At 45.6% G+C, this 18247-nt stretch overlaps 1 protein-coding gene across 5 annotated transcripts in view; it reads right to left on the bottom strand.

Moving 5' to 3' along the window:
• TBK1 (TANK binding kinase 1) overlaps positions 1-18247 on the bottom strand; it is a 185095-nt gene that overhangs the window by 20086 nt on the left and 146762 nt on the right. For all 5 annotated transcript variants that reach the window (XM_029616461.1, XM_029616463.1, XM_029616462.1 and 2 more), the window contains one exon: positions 11204-11325. In XM_029616461.1, coding sequence (XP_029472321.1) covers positions 11204-11325 — 122 coding nt within the window. The remainder of the gene's footprint in view (positions 1-11203; positions 11326-18247) is intronic.

The raw sequence follows: 18247 nt of genomic DNA on the forward strand, positions 1-18247 counted from the left end.
AGTAATGCTATAAGTAAATTTTCAATTGAGATATTTTGAGTTCCCATGGCAATATGGACTTATTTTAGTGAATTATAAAATAAAAAAAAATAGTTTAAAGATATAATAATAAAGTAATGTGACCTTTCCATGGTGGGTCTGATTGATATACAGACTCGTTGCATATTGGTCCTACAAAACCATTGTGTGTATGTAGCGCATTATAATCATAAAAAGATTGACCAGGAAACCAGTTGTTTATATATTTTGTACTTGTACTTAAGGTTTCTGGAGTACAGTGTGTTAGGGCCGATTTTGTTGTGAAGATTCTCTATGCCAGGATGATGGATGGAAAGCTGTCTGTTGGGCCTCCTCTGGTTGAAGATTCTCTGTGCCAGGGTAAAGGATATCTACCCTAAAGTGATACCAACAGCATCTGAAAGACTGGTGGAGTGTGCTGCCATCAGGTCACTGATGGATGTGGCCAGGCATGCTGATTGTAGTTCTACTGCTGACGAAGCTGATGGGGTTGTTCATGAAGCTGTGCATGCTGTGCACTATTACAGCCTCAAAATGTCTTCCTTCACAGTAAGCAGACCTCTACAGATCTTGTAACAGTGGTAGTACTCTGCAGAAAGTAAGCATCTGTTTGGTGTCCTGCATCTGTTCTCTGATCTTTAGTTTCCGGAATCCAGCGTCTAGCCTTTGGCCTCTGGTTCTCAAGTCTCCAGTATTCTTTTTTATTTATTTATTTTTATTTATGAATTTTCAAAATTTATAACAAGGAACAACCTTGCAAGGAAAATACAGAAACAAAATAATATACAGGAAATTTACATACATTCCCTTATGCATATAATACTTTACAAAATATGATCTCTATAGTTTTTTCATTGGAAATTTAGAGGGGAGGAGAAAGGAAAATCAAAGGAGAATTTTAGGCAATACAAATTACAAATTTACAGGCTTGCAAAACTCTGCATTTTTTTCCCCCCCGATTAACATAATTTATGTCCCCCCATCCAAGAACTGTCTCAACTGTTCGGGCATTTAAAAAAATATATGTATTCCCAGCTGATTTTACAAAACATTTACAAGTGAAACGTAATAGGAAACTCGCTTCCTTGGCCAAAACCTCAGGGCGCATAGCTATAAACATTTTCCTTCGTTGTTGAATGGACCTTGAGAGGTCTGGAAAGACCCTTACTACTCCACCCATAAATGCATTATTTATATTCTTGAAATAAGCTTTCATCAACTGTCCCATTTCCGATTCGGTGAAAAATGTGACAAATAGAGTAGCCCTAAGACTTCCATGTTTGAATTTTCCAGATATTTTGTTAAGTTCACAAATTCATCTCTGGTTTCTCCAGATGTAATCTGAGGATTATTCTTTCTAAGTGGTAGAAAGAATATTTTCTTTACCGACAGCACCATCTCTGTTGAAATCTTTAGGGACTCAGTCACATATCGTTTAAAAGTCATTAGAATTGATTCTCCTAATACTTTGCCTCCAGTATTCTACATCTGGTCTTCAGTCTCCAGCCTCTAGTATCTGGACTCCTTTCTCCAGTCTGAGGCATCTGATCTCAGATATCCTGTCTTCAATCTTACACATTTGGTCTCCAGTCTCCTTGCTGTCTTCTCAGGCATTTAGTCTCATGTCTCCAGCCTCCTCCACCTGGCCTCATATCTATGGTCTGTTGCATCTGCTTCTTTGTTAGCTCTTGTCATTTGAAAATGATATCTCTTATGCATCTTCCTACATAGCCACCAGCTCTTGGCTGGCTGCCCCACAGCTCTAGACTGTCTTGGAGTATTTCATTCTCAGCTGCCTGCCCACACTTCTGAACCACATAGGGTATTTTACTCTTGTCTGCCTGCAGCATCTGTAGACTGTATTAGAGCGTTTCACTCTTGGCTGCCTGCCCCACACCTATAGACTAACTTGACGGACTTTACAGTGCTTTGATATACCATCATCTGGTAATGGAGCCAGTGCTCTATGAAGGTGGGTTGCCACTTTCACTTATTTTGTTCTGCTCTTTTTATTCATCTGTGTGCTTGCAATATAACCTTTTATCCGGGGCAGTTCTATCGTTAGGCAAGGCAGCTGCCTCGGGTGGCAAAAAGTGCCCCCCCCAACAAAACATTCTTGTATAGCTGCCTTAAGATTCCAAAGAGAGGCCGCAGTGGACCCTCCTGCTGCAGCCCAAAAAGAGAGGCCCAGCCGGGTTGCGGTAGAACCCATCCTGCCACAGCCTGGAGAGAGAGAACCGGCAGGACCAGAGTGAACCTATCCCACCACAACCCGAAGAAAGAGGCTTGGCAGGACCGCGGCAGACCCAATCCCGCCACAGCCTGAAGAGAGGAGGAGGCCTTGAGAATGTGTGTGTGAGAGTAAGTTAGAGGATGTGTGTGAGAGAGCCTGTTTGCATGTGTGTCTGAGAGAGGGGATGTGAGTGCCTGTGTATGTATGTGAGTGAGCAAGCCTGTCTGTAGGCGTGTGTGAAAGAACTTATATGCATGTGTGTGCATGGATCTATGCATATGTGTGTGAGTCTATATGCATGTGTGTGAGTCTATATGCGTGTGTGTGTGAATGAGTGAGTCTATATGCATGCTTGTATGACTGAGTGTGTTTGTGAGGGTTGTTAAGCGCCATGCCATTTTTTTATGACGCTTTATGGCCAGGGAGACTATAACACTTAGATTTTAGTATAAAGCATAATTTTTTCATTATTCAGTATAAGTATTCTTGGGAGATGCTGATGCCATGCCTCTGACATACAGACCACCAGCATCTCATCCTATGCAGGAAGTGATCCTTCTTTTATAGATAACTTTCAATATTGAACAAGGGTAGAAGATTCTAGAGAGTTGTGTGACTGCCCAAGGAATCATTTACATAAGTTGTCATGTCAACAGCATGATAAGATCATCCCTAGCTACCCCTGATTACTTTTTTCCAGGTGTGGCCCATTTACCATCACTCTCGAGATAGTCCTTTGTTCTGTTAAAATCTTACTGGTCAGGGCAATTAACACATCTGTGGCTGTGTTTATAGAAACTCCTGAGAATAGTGCCTGAAGCTCCCGCCGTTGGTTTCTTCTTTGTGACCCTATGAATAGGCATCACCTTTCTGGAGCCAGCTTTGACTGCAAGCCTGTCCCATTGTCCTGAGAAAACTGCAAGTCATTCTTAAGAAGTCACTTAGAGTTCATATAGCCAGACAGGCTGAGGATTCTGGGACATTTTCCTTTCAGGCACACATGTCATTTCCCTCTTGTGCCACTTACAAATGGCAAGAGTGGCACACCCAAGTACCAGAGGTGAAGACACAATCGTGAGAAGTGATTATGGCAAATGGGCTGAAGTATGTAGGCTAACAACTAACCTAGTGTGTGTGTTGTGATCCCTCTAGATCCCCACTAAAGTAAATGAAACTCATAGATAGCCAATCAATATCTAATTAACAAATTATAGCAGTATGACTAAGTTTCACTAGGTATCCATTAGCTCTATAATGGAGCTGCAAGAATGGCTGCATTATAAAGAAAAGAAAACCTATCATAGCAAGACTACAGATGTTATCTTTCAGAGTCAGGTGATTGAATGGCGTAACAAGTGTAAGATTAGAAAGAACAAAGAGAAACCAGTATGACAGTATTATTTTTCTCTTATAATACTATGTATACTGGACGAGTCTCTGCAAGGAGTACTGCTATTATAAAAGACACCCCAGGATAATATTCATTAAAATGGTAAACAATGATATATTAGGTAAGGTTAGGAGCAGGGAGACTATAATGTAAAAGGCCAGCAATGTGAATACCATAAAAGTAGGCTCTTAACAGGGTTTGCGTGTATGTGAGGGTTTGCATGCTTGTGTGTCTGTCAAACAGATCCTACATGCATGTATGTTGTAAAGCTCCTTACCTCCAGACCCTCCTGGCATAGCTTCCCACATGGTGCTGTATCCTAGGGCCTAGTAAAAACCATCTGCCAGCCCTGGATTAATCATTAAGCAAAATAAGCATGCCATACTGGTCTGACCCAGTATGGCATTTTCTTATGTTCTTATAGGGTACCAAGGGAAGGGGGGGCACCACAGACTGTTGAAAATTTGCATTTTTTCTGTTGCTCCCTAGTTATAAGTTAATAATTTGATTATATTGCTTTACTGCTATTTAGTGTTAAATAAATACACATTTTTTTTAAAGTTTATATTTAATATAGTTGTGGGGTCTGACTTGTAAAAAAAAAAATGGAATTTTTAATCTATTTCACCTTCAGCACTTATTGAGTCAAAGTCTTGTCAGTTAAGCAATGGAAGGGCCAAGGGGGCACCATTGTTGGGCTGCGCTTAAGGCATCAGGGGGCCTTAATCTGGCCTTGCTACCTGCACTTCCTGAAGCCCTTTTATAGGCCAGGCAGCCAGCACTTTCTGGGAGTGCTGTCATCTCTGCTCTAGTATAAAAGGAAGTTCAGCAGAGCAACCCAGTGCTTCAGCAATAGATCTGCTGTTCTCTTGCCTGCAGTGCTAGTTGCTTTGTGTTCCTATCTTATTCCTACCTTACCATGTTCCAGTTCTCCTGCCATTATTCCTACCTTGTCGTGTGCCAGTCTTCCCGTTCTGTCCTGCCCTCCTACCTTGTCTGTGTCTCCCTGGTCTTCATCTCCTTGGGTTTGATCTTTAGTTGCTGACCTCAGACTGGACATTGACTTTACCTTGCCTGGACTTTGACTATGCCTTGCCTGCCTTGTCCTTGGACCAGACATCAACCCTGCTTTGTCTGCTACCTGCCGTGACCCTTGCCTGGAATCTGAATACGCCTTCACCTGCTGCTTGCCTTGCCTTTGGACCAAACACTGACTATGTCTTTGCCTGCTGCCTGCCACGACCCTGGCTTGATCTCTAACCACTCCCACTCTGCCACTGGCCTGCAGACTGGCACAGGGGACAGAGCCACCTTGCAATACTCTCTCCTCACACTGGCTCAAGGGTTGTGTGCGTGAGTGTGTGTGCGTACATGTGTGCAAAGTTGAAGACGCCCCTCCTTTGCATAAAGCAGAGTTGCTTACTTGAAACATGTGTTCTCCTAAAACAGCAGGATGTTAGTCCTCACACATGGGTGACACCATCGGATGGCAATGGCAACTCCCAACCTATTCCTATCAAAAGAAATAAAAAGTTGGGTGGACTGTCTATGGACTTCTGTCCACTCCAGATAGAAGGTTAAGGCTCTCTTGCAATCCAATCTGTTCAGGCTCTTATGCTTTGGTGCAAATGGGGCCTGGGGAAAAATGTTGGTAGGATGATTGACTGGTTAAGATGGAAATCCATCACCACCTTAGGCAGGAACTTAGGGTGCATATGCAAAACCACCCTGTCATGATAAAACTTAGTATAAGGTGGATAAGTCACTAAGGCCTAGAGTTTGCTGACCCTGTGTGCTGAAGTGACCGCCACCAAAACTATGACCTTCCACGTCAGGTACTTCAGGTCAAAGTGCGCAGCAGCTCAAAAGGAGCTTTCATCAGCTGAGCTAGCACCACGTTGAGGTCGCAAGACACAGCGGGAGGCCTGGGGGGGGGGGGGGCTTCAATTGAAGCAGGCCCTGCATGAAATGTACAACTATAGGTTGAACAGAGATGGGCGTACCATCTACACCTTGGTGGTATGTGTCAACTGCACTGAGATAAACTCTAATGAAGTTGGTTTTTAAGCCAGTATCTGACAGGTGTAGAAGGTAGTTAAACAGTTTTTATGTGGAGCAGGAGAACGGATCTAAGGCCTTCTGCTCACACCACACAGAAAACCTCCTCCACTTCAGTTCATAGGACTTTCTAGTGGAAGTCTTCTTGGAAGCTATCAGGACCCGAGAGACATCCTCAGAAAGATTGAGGGGTTGCAGAATTAACCTCTCAACATCCAAGTTGTGAGCGACAGGGCCTGGAGTTTGGGATGTTGTAGCCTTCCCCGATCTTGTGCAATGAGATCTGGGGAAGTTCCCAGACTCATCGATTTCCAGAAGGACAACTCCCAGAGAAGTGAAAACCAGATCTGTCTCGGCTAATGAAGGGCTATGAGGATCATAGTCCCTCGGTCCTTTCGAAGCTTCAAAAGAGTCTTCGTCACCAGAGGAATTGGAAGATACGCGTACAGAAGACCCTTGCCCCAATGGCGGGCAAAGATGTCTGAGGCTGGATTCCCGTCTGAACTGTACAGGGAGCAGATCTGGGCTAGCTTCCTGTTGCAGGGAGAAGTGAACAACTCCATCACTGGGTTCCCCCAGAGGTGGAAAATCCGGTTCACTACCCGCTGGTCCAGTGACCACGCGAGGGGTCTGAAGGCACGAGTCTATCCGCTACCATGTTCTCCATTCCAGCAAAGTATATGGCCCTGAGAACCATCCCGTGGTACAGCCCCAGGTCCAAATATGGACTGCTTCCTGACACAGGAGGTATGAGCCTGTGCCTCCTTGCTTGTTGACATACCACATTACAACTTAGTTGTCTGTCTGGATCAGAATGATTTTGTTGGACAGCCAATCTCTGAAAGCTCCTGATCGCCAGGAGCAAGTTGATCTGACACTGCTTCCTGGGTGAGGAAGCCCTGGGTGAGGAGCCCCTCTACATGAGCTCCCTATCCCAAAGTGGATGCCTCTGTGGTAAAGACAATTTGGGTGGGGGAATTTTGGTAGGATATTCCCTGCTCCAAATCTGAGAGAACCCGCCACCAGGACAAAGAGTCCTGGAGAGACAGAGTGACTTGGATGTGAGCCTGGAGGCTGCGTGTGGCCTGGCGTCACTGTGACCACAAGGTTCACTGGACTCTGCGAATGTGCAAATGTGCCAAGGGAGTAACATGGACACAGTTGCAGCCATCTAGCCCAACAGCCTCAACATGTGCCAAGCTGACAACTGCTGGCTCTGTTGAGTTCCCTCCGCTATGGATGCTAAGGTGAGCACCCTAGATTATGGTGGGAAGGCTTTTGCCTGAGCTGCATCTAGCAGGGCTCCAATAAATTCCAACTGAGGTGACAGGCTGAGATGGGACTTGGGGTAGATGAGGAACCCTAGTGACTCCAATACCCAGATGATCATATGCATGGATCGAGTGGCCCTGGCCTGAGATGTGCTCTTGACTAGCCAATTGTTCAAATAAGGGAAAACATGCACTCCCAGTCTGCAGGTGTGCCCATACCATGGTCAGACATTTTGTAAAGACACGTGGGGCCGATGCTAGCCCGAACGGCTAGAAGTGCTGTTTTCCCACTACAAATCTGAGATATTTCCTGAGACTGGGGAAGATCTCGATGTGGGTGTATGTGTCCTTTAAATTGAGGAAGCATAGCCAATCTCCTTTTTGCAAGAGGGGAATCAGGGTGCCTAGGAAACCATCTTGAACTTTTCTTTTTTTAGGAACTTGTTCAAGGCCCTCAGATCTAGGATGGGACGGAGTCCCCCTGTTCTCTTTGGGATCAGGAAGTACTGGGAGTAGAATCCCTGCCCTCTTTGCCCTAGTGGAACGGGCTTGACTGCTTTGGCCATTAAGAGGGCGTAGAGCTCCCTTAGTAATATGTACTAATGTGCTATAGGCCCCCAAAACGGGTACGGAGGACAATTTGGTGGGACACTCAATAAGTTAATTTGGTACCCTTGGCGGATGATGGACAGAACCCACTGGACCAAGATTATACTGGGCCAAAGGTTTGTGAAGAACCAAAGCCTGCTCCGACCAGGGGGGTCCAGCATCGTGGGTACAGGTGGCTGGCTCATGATCCCTACAATCCAGTCAAAACCCTGTTCCCGGGTTTAGCTGGGGATCTGGCTGGGGATTTTGAGCTCTCTGTTGTCTGGGGCGGTCACAGGAGCTCACCCCCTGTGAACGGGAGTGAGGGGCTGGAGTACTTCCTCTGGCGATAGAAAGACTTCCTCTTATCCTGCCTTGCAAACATCCTGGCTGAGGAGGGCGGGCCCAAAGTAGTGGTGGAGAGTTGTTGGAGGGTCTCTTGGTGATCCCGTAACTGGGCCACCATGTCTCTCACCTTATCTCCAAAGAGATTCTCTCCTGTACATGGCAAGTCTGCGAGTCTTTCTTGTACCTCTGGACAGTGATTTGAGGCCCGCAGCCATGCCATTCTGGGGGCACCGATTTCCACTGCAGACATTCTTACTGCCGAGTCGAAAACATCAAAGGTTGAACAAACCTTGTGTTTTCCACTCTCTAGACTCTGGCGCACCAGCGATAGGAAAAGTGTCTTGCTGCTGTTGAGGCAGCCACTCGGCCAGCTTCTGCACCTGCTTCCAGAGGTTGTGTGAGAATTGGCTCATGTAGATCTGGTAAGCTGCAATTCGGGCAACGAGCATGGTCCCCTGGAATACTTTTCTCCCAAAAGCGTCCATTGCTCTGTGATCCTTCCCCAGGGGTGCCGAGGGATGGGTCCAAGAGTGCCTGGCCTTCTTGAGAGCAGATTCAACCACTACCGACTGGTGTGCTAGCTGATGCTTTTTGAATCCAGTAGCCTGTTGGACAAGGTAAACCCCATTTGCCTTCCTGTGAACAGGAGATACTGTGAGGGGGTGTTCCCAGATCTTCAGCAGCAACTCCTTAAAGATCTTTTGTACTGCGACTGCCATGATCACTTTAGAAGCCTCCAAGAACTGAAGGATTTCTAATAACTTATGCCTGGCATCCTCCTCCGTCATCAACTGAAAAGGGATGGGTTCAGCCATCATCCGCACCAAACCTTCAAAAGTCAGTTCCTCAGGAGGAGACCTCCTCCGCTCTTCTTGAGGAGACAGATCCAAGGGGAGACCTTCAGAGTTCTTGGAGGAGGATTCCACAGTGTTGTTCCCCCAGGGGTCATTCGGGATTTTATCCTCACTGAAGTCCACAGAGGATGGAGCCCTAGGTGCTTGGCCTTTGTCCACAGGTATGGGCACCAGTGGCACCAGTGCCAGCCTGGACAAAGCTGGACTGGAGGGGGGGGCAGCAGGCCCCGGTTTCCCCACCGGCCTCGATGGAACTTCCTCCTAGGAGGAACCAGTGACGAGCATTGTATCAGTTGGGGGATGCATCGGTGCCCGCTGGGACTCGAGTAGGCTGTCGCAGATTCCCGGCATTGATAGAGGATGGGTGCTCCTCGCCATGGGGTTGCTTCGGGGGCATCATGGCTTCAGCCAGCACCTTACCAAGTCTGGTACCATGCATCAAAGGTGACTGGTGCTGATGCTTCCTTGGCTTCTCTCGGTGCTCGGCCCAGTCTTTCCCCGGTGCCGAGGTCAATGACGACGAACCAGACGTTCTCAATCTGGAAGAGACTGACAGAGGACGGTCCCTGGCACCCCTATCCGCTGATGGCACCAATGAAACCGAAGGCCCTGTCGATATCGAGGGCTCAGTGTCCATCAGTGCAGCTCCTAGGTCCTTTGGTGCAGATGCCACCAATGCCAATGTCGATGGCTCGGACTTCCTCAACCCAAAGAGCTTCTCCATTTTGTCGAGTCGAACGCGATGTCCTTTGGGGTTATTTGGGCACAGAGGCGACAACCCCGGACATTATGTGATGCCCCCAGGCAGAGGACACACTTCTCATGGGGGTCTGAGATGGGCATGGTCCTCTCACACTGGGGACACCAACAAAAATACGATGAGGCCATGATTGATGATGAAAAGCAGGAGGAAAAATGAGAGATGGTGGCAGTGAGCAACTGACATCAGGCACCACCACCACGGGGGAGGACGGCAGCGAAAAGAAACTTACCAAACCGCCCGAAAATCCTAACTGGGGAGACTAAGGGGAACCGAAGAGGGACCCGGTGTCGATAGGACACGTGAGAACACCGCAAAAATCAGTGAAAATGTTTTCTAAGGCAATTTCAAGCAGAAAAGCCACGAGCTCAACTTCACCGCAATGTGAATCACTCCGCAGATAAAGAGAGACTGAGAGGGACCCCACGTGGATGTTGGTTTAGAACATGCTAGGCATGCTCAGTGTGCACAATCAAAATTATAGAAACTTTGACATAAGTTTTCCGTGCTGTGCTCCATCCGATGAAGTCACCCATGTGTGAGGACTAACATCTGCTTGTCCTAGGAGAATTTGATTCTGATTTTCCCTATTTACATAAAAATTAGCATAAACAGGTTTTACTGCATAGTATGATATTTTACTGTTCAAAACAAAATGTTTTCATGCATAATCTGCCATTTAAAGCACGGTACAGCCCTATCGCAGCCAAATGAATGACCCCCCCCCCCCCCAAGTTGATTATTTTATTTGGCAGCTTTTCTATACCGTTGTTTAATAATACCATCACAATGATTTACACATTGAAAAATATGAAATGTGAGATACAGAAATTCATAACAAAATAAAATATTAAAATATTAAAATACCAGATAAATGCTACAAAATTAATACAGTATCAATATAAAAGCAACTAAAAAAAACATAAAACAGGAAATGTAAAAGGCTTAAGAATACAAAATAAAATAATAAAATAATAGGTAGGAAAAAGTAAAAGGTATCTTCCCTAAGAGTCTCCTTTCTTATGTGTGAAGGCCTGTGTGTATAGCCAAGTTTTCAAATCCTTTTTAAATTATCTGAAATCCTGCTGCAATCTAAGGTCCAGTGGCATTGCATTCCAGATTTTGGGTCCTGCTAGAGAGATTGCCTTGTCCCTGACCTGGTGGGAAGGGAGGGGATGAGAGAAAGGAAATAGGGAATAAGAGTAAGGAGGGGATGGGAGGAGGGGGTGACAATCTGTTGGGGGTTATAAGAAAGGCCTTGGAGGTGAGAGAGAGAGGGTGAGCTGGAGAATTGATAGGAGCTAGGGAATGTAAGAGTAACAACTAGAGGGGTGGAAGTTGAGCGAGGGGGTATGCTGGAAGGAGGTGGTTAATAGAGGACGTCCTCGAGTCGTTGGATGTTGAGAGAGAGGATTAACTAGAGAGGCTGGAGGATGAGAGAGGGGATCAACTGGAGTGCGGTGAGGGTGAAGTGATTGTTGGAGGGGGACAACACCCCTGCTAATGTTGTTTTGGTTGTCCTCTGGGGTCATGTGAACTTTCAAGTGCTAAAATGAGGTCACATTGGCTAAAAGTTTGGGAAGCCCTGCTTTTAATCCAAAGGGATATTAAAATACAAAACAAGGTGCATTTTGTTGGTAAATTGACAGTAAGTTTTAACTTTAAATATCTGAAGTCACCTACTTTCTTTCATTAGGATGTGTGCCTTCTAGATTTGCCCACGTATCACTCAGCAATCCACCTGGAGACAATTTCACTTTGATATCCTGGAGACTGGTCTCTATGGTTTCACAGGAGCTGGAGAGCTGCAAGGAAATTTCATAGCAGATTCAGCACGCCACTGCCAAAATTCACAGTTTATATATTATGAGTGCCTGGACTGGACTTTCACTTTGCTAACCTGTTTTTACTTTTTTGGCCCGATAACCTTTCCTTGAGCTTCCAATCCCATTCAGAACCTGTCCCAAATGTCAGCTAAATTACAAGGTATTCTGAAGCTGAGGTATTAAAAATCTTCATTCATGGATTTTACTCTGAATCCTTCTTCTTAAGCCCAACCAACACAGTGGCAATTCTCTGGTTGAAATCTAGTGCTGGTAGGTGTCACTGTTCAGCAAAAGCTGAGAAAATCCCCTCATCCCCAGGGACTGTGAATGCTGCCTCTGTAGCATCCCAGTGCCTGCCAGCCTCAGAAGCAGAAGTTAGGTTCAGGATTTGAATGTGGGTTTCCCACCCAGTCAAAGCTGTTATTCTTAAAAAAGGAAGACTTTCAATCTGTGTGCATTTGAAGAATATCTCACAGCTAAAAAATAAACGTGCAACTACATTTTAAAAGTAAAAGAACTAATTGCTTGCTATAATGCAAGACAAGTCACATTTGATGTCCAAACTTTTATTAGATTCATTCAGTGCATGCTACATTCTACTAACATTCCAGTTCTAATCATTATGCAAAAAGGTCACCTAAAACACATTTCCTCAGCTATTCTTGTGCATCATGTGTAAAGTACTACAAATTTGGAAAAAGGAAATAGAATTATACAAGAATACAGCCCATTTCTGCTCTGTATGTAATTCTCATATTTTGTACCACATTTTTCCCATATTGCTAAATCAGGGGTTGCCAACCTGCGGCAAGGAAGCTGTAGTGGCTCTTTCGCATGCAAAATGTGGCTCTTACCCCCCTGTCCCCATGGCAACTGAAAAGCACTGCAAAAAATTACCATACTTGGCATATATAAATTCAATAAATATAATTTACACAAAAACAGGAGGAGAGGGGCTGGAGCAAAGAGCACAGCAGAGGAAGAGAGGAGGAAACAGCCATTCTGCTCCCTCCTTCAATCCTTCCACGGCTGGAAGACAGAAAGGAGAAGCTAGCAGCGCAGGTTTTTCTCTGTTCATCCCTATTCTTTCCCTCCCTTCCTGACTGCAACTAACAATCGGGCCGATACAGTACAGTGCACTCTGATGGAGCGCACTGTAAACCTGCCACTGGACACACGTTTTCCCTTACCCCTTATTCGGTAAGGGGCGGAAAACGCGCGTCCAACCCACCGAACCTAATAGCGCCCTCAACATGCAAATGCATGTTGATGGCCCTATTAGGCATTCGCGCGCGATGCAGAAAGTAAAATGTGCAGCCAAGCCGCACATTTTACTTTCAGAAATTAGCGCCTACCCAAAGGTAGGTGCTAATTTCTTCGGGCACCAGGAAAGTGCACAGAAAAGCAGTAAAAACTGCTTTTCTGTGCACCCTCCGACTTAATATCATGGCGATAATAAGTCGGAGGTTCCGAAGAGTAAAAAAAATAAAAAAAAAATAAAAAAAAATTTTGAAGTCGGCCGGCGGCTGTCAGGTCAAAAACCGGACACTCAATTTTGCCGGTGTCCGGTTTCCGAGCCCGTGGCTGTCAGCGGGCTCGAGAACAGACGCCGGCAAAATTGAGCATCGGCTGTCAAACCCGCTGACAGCCACCACTCCTGTCAGCGGGCTTCATTTAAATATTGTATTGTGCGCACAGGCGAGTGGCCTGGGCGTTCGCCCGCTCTCCTGCGGACTTTACAGAATCGGCCCGAATGGGGGGCACATAGGGAAGAGGTGCGACTGAAGCTTAAATGACAGCAAATAAGAGCCAGGAGGTTCCCTGCTCTAGCCTTTTCCATTCTGCCCAAACCCCCTCCCACACCTGCTACCTGGAGTTGGGCTCTTGTCTGTACTGTTGTCTGGAGTGAACACTGCTCCAGGCCAAGCAGATGATGGGCTCCCAGGGCTTGGGATTCTGCTCATAGAGGAGAGGAGGAAGACACACAGAGCTCTAGTCAAGCCAGTGTGATTTGTGGAAAGGGAGTGAAAGCAAGTGGTGAATACCTGGGGGGAGGGGGGTGGAGTATGTGACATGATTGCTGGGAAAGTTGAGGAGTGTGAATAGTTAGGGGAGGAGCTGTGCAAGAGATGGGGATTGGTGTGAAAATGGGTGAATACTGGGAAAGATGAGGGAGATTATTACAGTGGGACAGCACAAGGAGGAGCTGAATTCTGTGGGGGTGAGGGAGGAAAGGTGTGGAAGAAGGTCTCCCTCTCTGTTTCCCTAAAGGCAGCAATGCAAATTGGACTGTTTCAGGCTCTACCCCTTTGGGTTACTGACAAAATCGAAGACCTTCTCAAAGCAATGGTGGTACTGGCTACAATACTGCATTATAAAGAATGGGTTTTTTTGCTGTATTCTTCTTTGAACGATTGGCTGCTCAGAGTAAAGTGCTTTCAGGAGAGCTTTCAGCTTTTCAGTTAGCGGTCCAGTTGTTGCTAGGTTTGGGAAGGATTGTCATTTTCTTTCCAAAACTACTTTTCAGCCCTCTCACAAATTGGTTTCTGTTCGTACAGTACCATCCATTTTCTGGTTTTCTCACACACTGGTTTCTGCTCGTACAGTACCACAACACTGATTTTCTGAAGTGCTGTGCAGCAGTCTTTTGGGGTTCTGCCTCATAAGGTGTTTCTATGCCAGGGTCCAATATTTTGTTAGTATCTGGATCGCTTTGTCTTACTGTTTGGCCCTTTAAAAGGGTACATTTAGTGAGGAATGGTTATTCTCAGGTGTGGTGACTACATTCCTGACAACTAGAAAATTTTGCACTTCCTTGGTCTCTGTTTATATTGAGAAGTTTTTTTGAAGACTGGTGTTCTGGGCATTGCGATGCTCCTGGAAATGCCTTTGTCCTTTAATTCTGGGTATTTGCGAGAAAGCTTTTTTAAGGGATTGGCTCTGAAAGTGCTCCTGGTGCAGGGGGTGGCTCTATTGCTACAGAGAGTGCACGCAAGACAGGCTACTATCTTCTCATCTGGATGTCTCTTAAGTTTTGAAAGATGCTACGCTCATTAGTCTTCCACTGCAGATACCAGTTCGACCAGAAATTAGTTTTGTCTTTCTTGGCGGATTGCAGTTTGCTCCTTTTAAAGCTAATTCTGCTAAACTGCTGACTCTGAAGATACTCTTCCTACTAATACACACTTTCTTAAGGATTTCAAGGATTGGGTCCAACTTTGTATGGTTCCTTCCTTTCTATCAAATGCAGTTTCAGAATGCATTTTAACCATTCAGTTCCTGCTCTTCGTTTAGCAAGTTGACAGTTTTGGAAGAATGCACGCTTCTTCAATCCTTAGACATCAGGGCACATCCATTACAAAATCTCAGGATCTCTAGTCTTTTATGGCAGATCTGATCTAATTTTTGTTCTGTGGAGAAGTGGAGTTACAGTGGTGTGCTGATTTTAAAAGGTGTTTACAAAGGTTTATGTGGAGTCTGGTACTCCATTGCCAAACCAGATTCGGAGTCAATCCACAAGGGCTAAGGTTTCTTTGGGAAAAGAATTGCAATTGGTCTCTTCTTGGATATCTGTAGAGCAGCAGCTTGGCCTATATTGCACCCCTTTCTCAATGCTGCAGTCTGGCGGTCACGGTTGCACCAGTAGTATCCGTCACCTCGGCAGTTTTGTGGTGGCCTTAGGCAGCATCCTCCCTTAATAGAGAGTAGCTTGGGTACATCTCACTTGTCCGGACTGGTCTGACTGGATAAAGAGGAAGATGAAATTACTACTTACCTGATAATTTTCTTTCCTTGAATACTGTCAGACAGTCCAGGACGCTCTCTATGCTACTGCTATCTTCACTCTGCACCTTGCAACAAATGTTTTTCGCAAGTAAATAAGCAGGACTGGAAAGCGTTATAACTTGCTATGTTTTGCGGCAGATGAGAGGTTTCTTATGCTACTACTGGACACACTTCATTCGTTGCTTCTTAGTTTTTTTTGGACATGCAGTAGTTTAAACATGATAATAATAATAAATGTAATTATAATAATTGCTATTATGATTCTATTAATGTTATCAATTGGCTTGATAAAGGAATACTGGCAGGCCGATGTCTGCATGGAGGTATATAAGGAATAACATTAGCAAGCCTGTTGTTCTCTATCTCCATCTGCTGGCTGCATGCATAACCCACTTGTCCATACTAGTCTGACTATATTCAAGAAAAGCAATTAACAGGTAAGTAATAATTTCACCATTCAGTAGGCCAGTGAGAGGCAAAGTTAGCTCCCTGAATATGCTTGCTGGGTAAGTTTACCTGAATAACTTTAATCTTAATCGGCTATATGCAACATAAGAAAAAATTGGTTCTTACCCGCTATTTTTTTTCCTTGAGTCCTGCCCAACCAGTCCAGACAGATGAGTTTTCTCCCCTACCAGCAGATGGAGACAGAAAACAAAAGCTTTACTGTACTCTTGGCACTTAAGTTACTGTGCCAACTAAAATCCCTCTATAAATCTGTAACAAAACTAAAAATATAACCGTGCCATCCAGGTAGTGCCCTACAAACATTTCTAAACCTTTGCAAATGTATGCTAATGCAATTGTCTCTTTAATCCATCTAACAATAGATGCTTTAGACACATTCTCCCCCCTGTGGCCACTGAACAGAAAAAGATGATCAACTTTCCAGAATCTATTCATAAGCTTCAAATACCTTAGGGGAGTCCTATGTACATACAATACATGTAACTCCTGAAAATGCTCGGTAGAAACGGACCTTAGTTTTCTGAATGCAGGAAACTATCGATTGACTTAGAAGAAAGGTAGAAACAGTCTTCGATAAAATGGATGGTACTGTACGAACAGAAACACCATCCTCTGAAAACTGAAGGAAAGGATCCCTACATGACAATGTCTGCAACTTAGAAATACATCTCACCAAACAGCCACAAAAAACACCGCTTTTTCTTCAAAGATGCTGTAACACCCCTTACCTGCCTAGCAGTGCCCTCTGGCCACAGGTTTCTCCGACAGAGCTTCCTGAATCATGTTGCATCCAGTGGCTCTGATTAGGAGGAAGACCACAATCCCTGAGCTTTTATAAGGACTTCCTGTGGCGTTGGCTGATGACATCATCACTGCCTTGAGATATAAGGAAGCTCAGTGCACCTAGCCAGCACCTCAGCAACAGGTCATTCTGGGATCCCACTGACTAGGTGTTGTAGTCATTCCTGGGCCTGTCTCCAGTTCATGCTAGTCTTCCTGCCTCCATACCTGCCCTTGCTGTTGACCCGCCTTTACTGTCCTGGGTCTTGCTCGCCCTGCCCTTCCTTCACTTTTGGACTGACTTCTTGTGGCTGATCTGCCTGGCCCTTTGACCTTGCTTTGCTGGCTGCCTACCCTGACCTTAGCCTGCTTTTCATCTCTGCTTGGACTCTGCCAGCCCTGACCTTAGCCTGCTTTTCATCTCTGCTTGAACTCTGCCAGCCATAACTTTTGTCTGCTCACCATCACCACCTGGCCTCTGCAGTCCTGATTATAATCTATGGTACATAAACAGCTGCCTGCTGGGGCCTAGTCCATGCCTGCACCAATCCGACAGCAGTTCTTGGGTGTACCTTCCTGAAATGTGACAGTTTGCTGAGACTATGAGCTCTGCTGATGTGCCCCTATCCGAGTTCTTCCAGGGCAAGATGCAGATAGTCTAACGACAGCAGCAGCACCTGGAACATATTACTGAACTACTGCAAGATTTTATGCTCTGAATGAATGATCTAGAGACACCAGGTCCACAGTGCCGCCTACCCCTGCGATACCACTGCTTCCAGTACCAGCTCCTGTGCCACCTTTGGATACCCTGCACTTATGACCGCCACCTCGCTACGACAGTGACCCCAAAGCCTGTTGAAGTTTTATTAATCAATGTCTCATCCAGTTTAAGCTTTAGGCCATCAGTTTCGCCTCGGACTGGGCCAAATTAACATTTTTCTACTTTCTGGGCAGCCTTTGGCTTGGGCCTCTTTTGTGCGAGGGGGATGATCTCATCCTTGATGACTTCTAGGCCTTCCTGGCTCAATTTCAGAAGGTATTCGATGAACTTAACTGAGCCGCTCTCCTTGCATCAAGGTCCTTGGACTGTGGGGCAGTACGCAGTCCAATTTGCATCCTTGCTTCTGAGCTCCTTTGGAATGAAGAGGCAAGAATGCTTTTTTCTAGCAAGGCTTATCAGATAAAATAAAAGATGAGCTGGTTGGCCATGAGACCCCCTGCAATTCTAGATGAACTTATTTTGCTGAGCTTGAAAATGGATATATGCTTCCAGGAAACAGCCCGGGAGCGTGACTGACAATTACGGAATGTACGTTTGGCATCTAAGTTTCAGAAGCCCATGTTGGCTCTGGGCCAACCCTTGCCAAAGCCTTCTACTGAGGAAGAACCTATGCAGTTGGGCTGATCTAAATTACCAGATGAGAAGCACCACTGGAGATCACTGAATCTCTGTCTATACTATGCAGGTCCAGGCATTATGTCTCGTCCTGTCCTGAGAAGTCAGGAAACTTCAGAGCGCAGGATTGATTGAAGAGGCAATCCTGGACACCCCTCATCCCTGTCCTCTGCAGAAAATTGTGATACCAGTAGCTATGGATTCTGGTGTTCTGAGCTTGTTTACCAAAGCATTCTTGGACTCTGGGGCCACTGGTAATTTCATGGAAGAGGATCTGATGCAGTGATTCCACATACACTGACTCCCCTGAAGACACCTATTGGCTTTTCCTTGGTCTATGTGGAGCCCTTGCCAAAAGCTATTCATTTCATCACTGAGCCATTGACCGGAAAGATGGGGTGACTACATGAAGAATGCCTTTCCTTCTATGTCCTTTGAAAGTCAGTGAATCCAACACTCCTTGGCCTA

This window comes from Rhinatrema bivittatum, chromosome 9 (genome assembly GCF_901001135.1).
Source record: "Rhinatrema bivittatum chromosome 9, aRhiBiv1.1, whole genome shotgun sequence".
NCBI lineage: Eukaryota > Metazoa > Chordata > Amphibia > Gymnophiona > Rhinatrematidae > Rhinatrema > Rhinatrema bivittatum.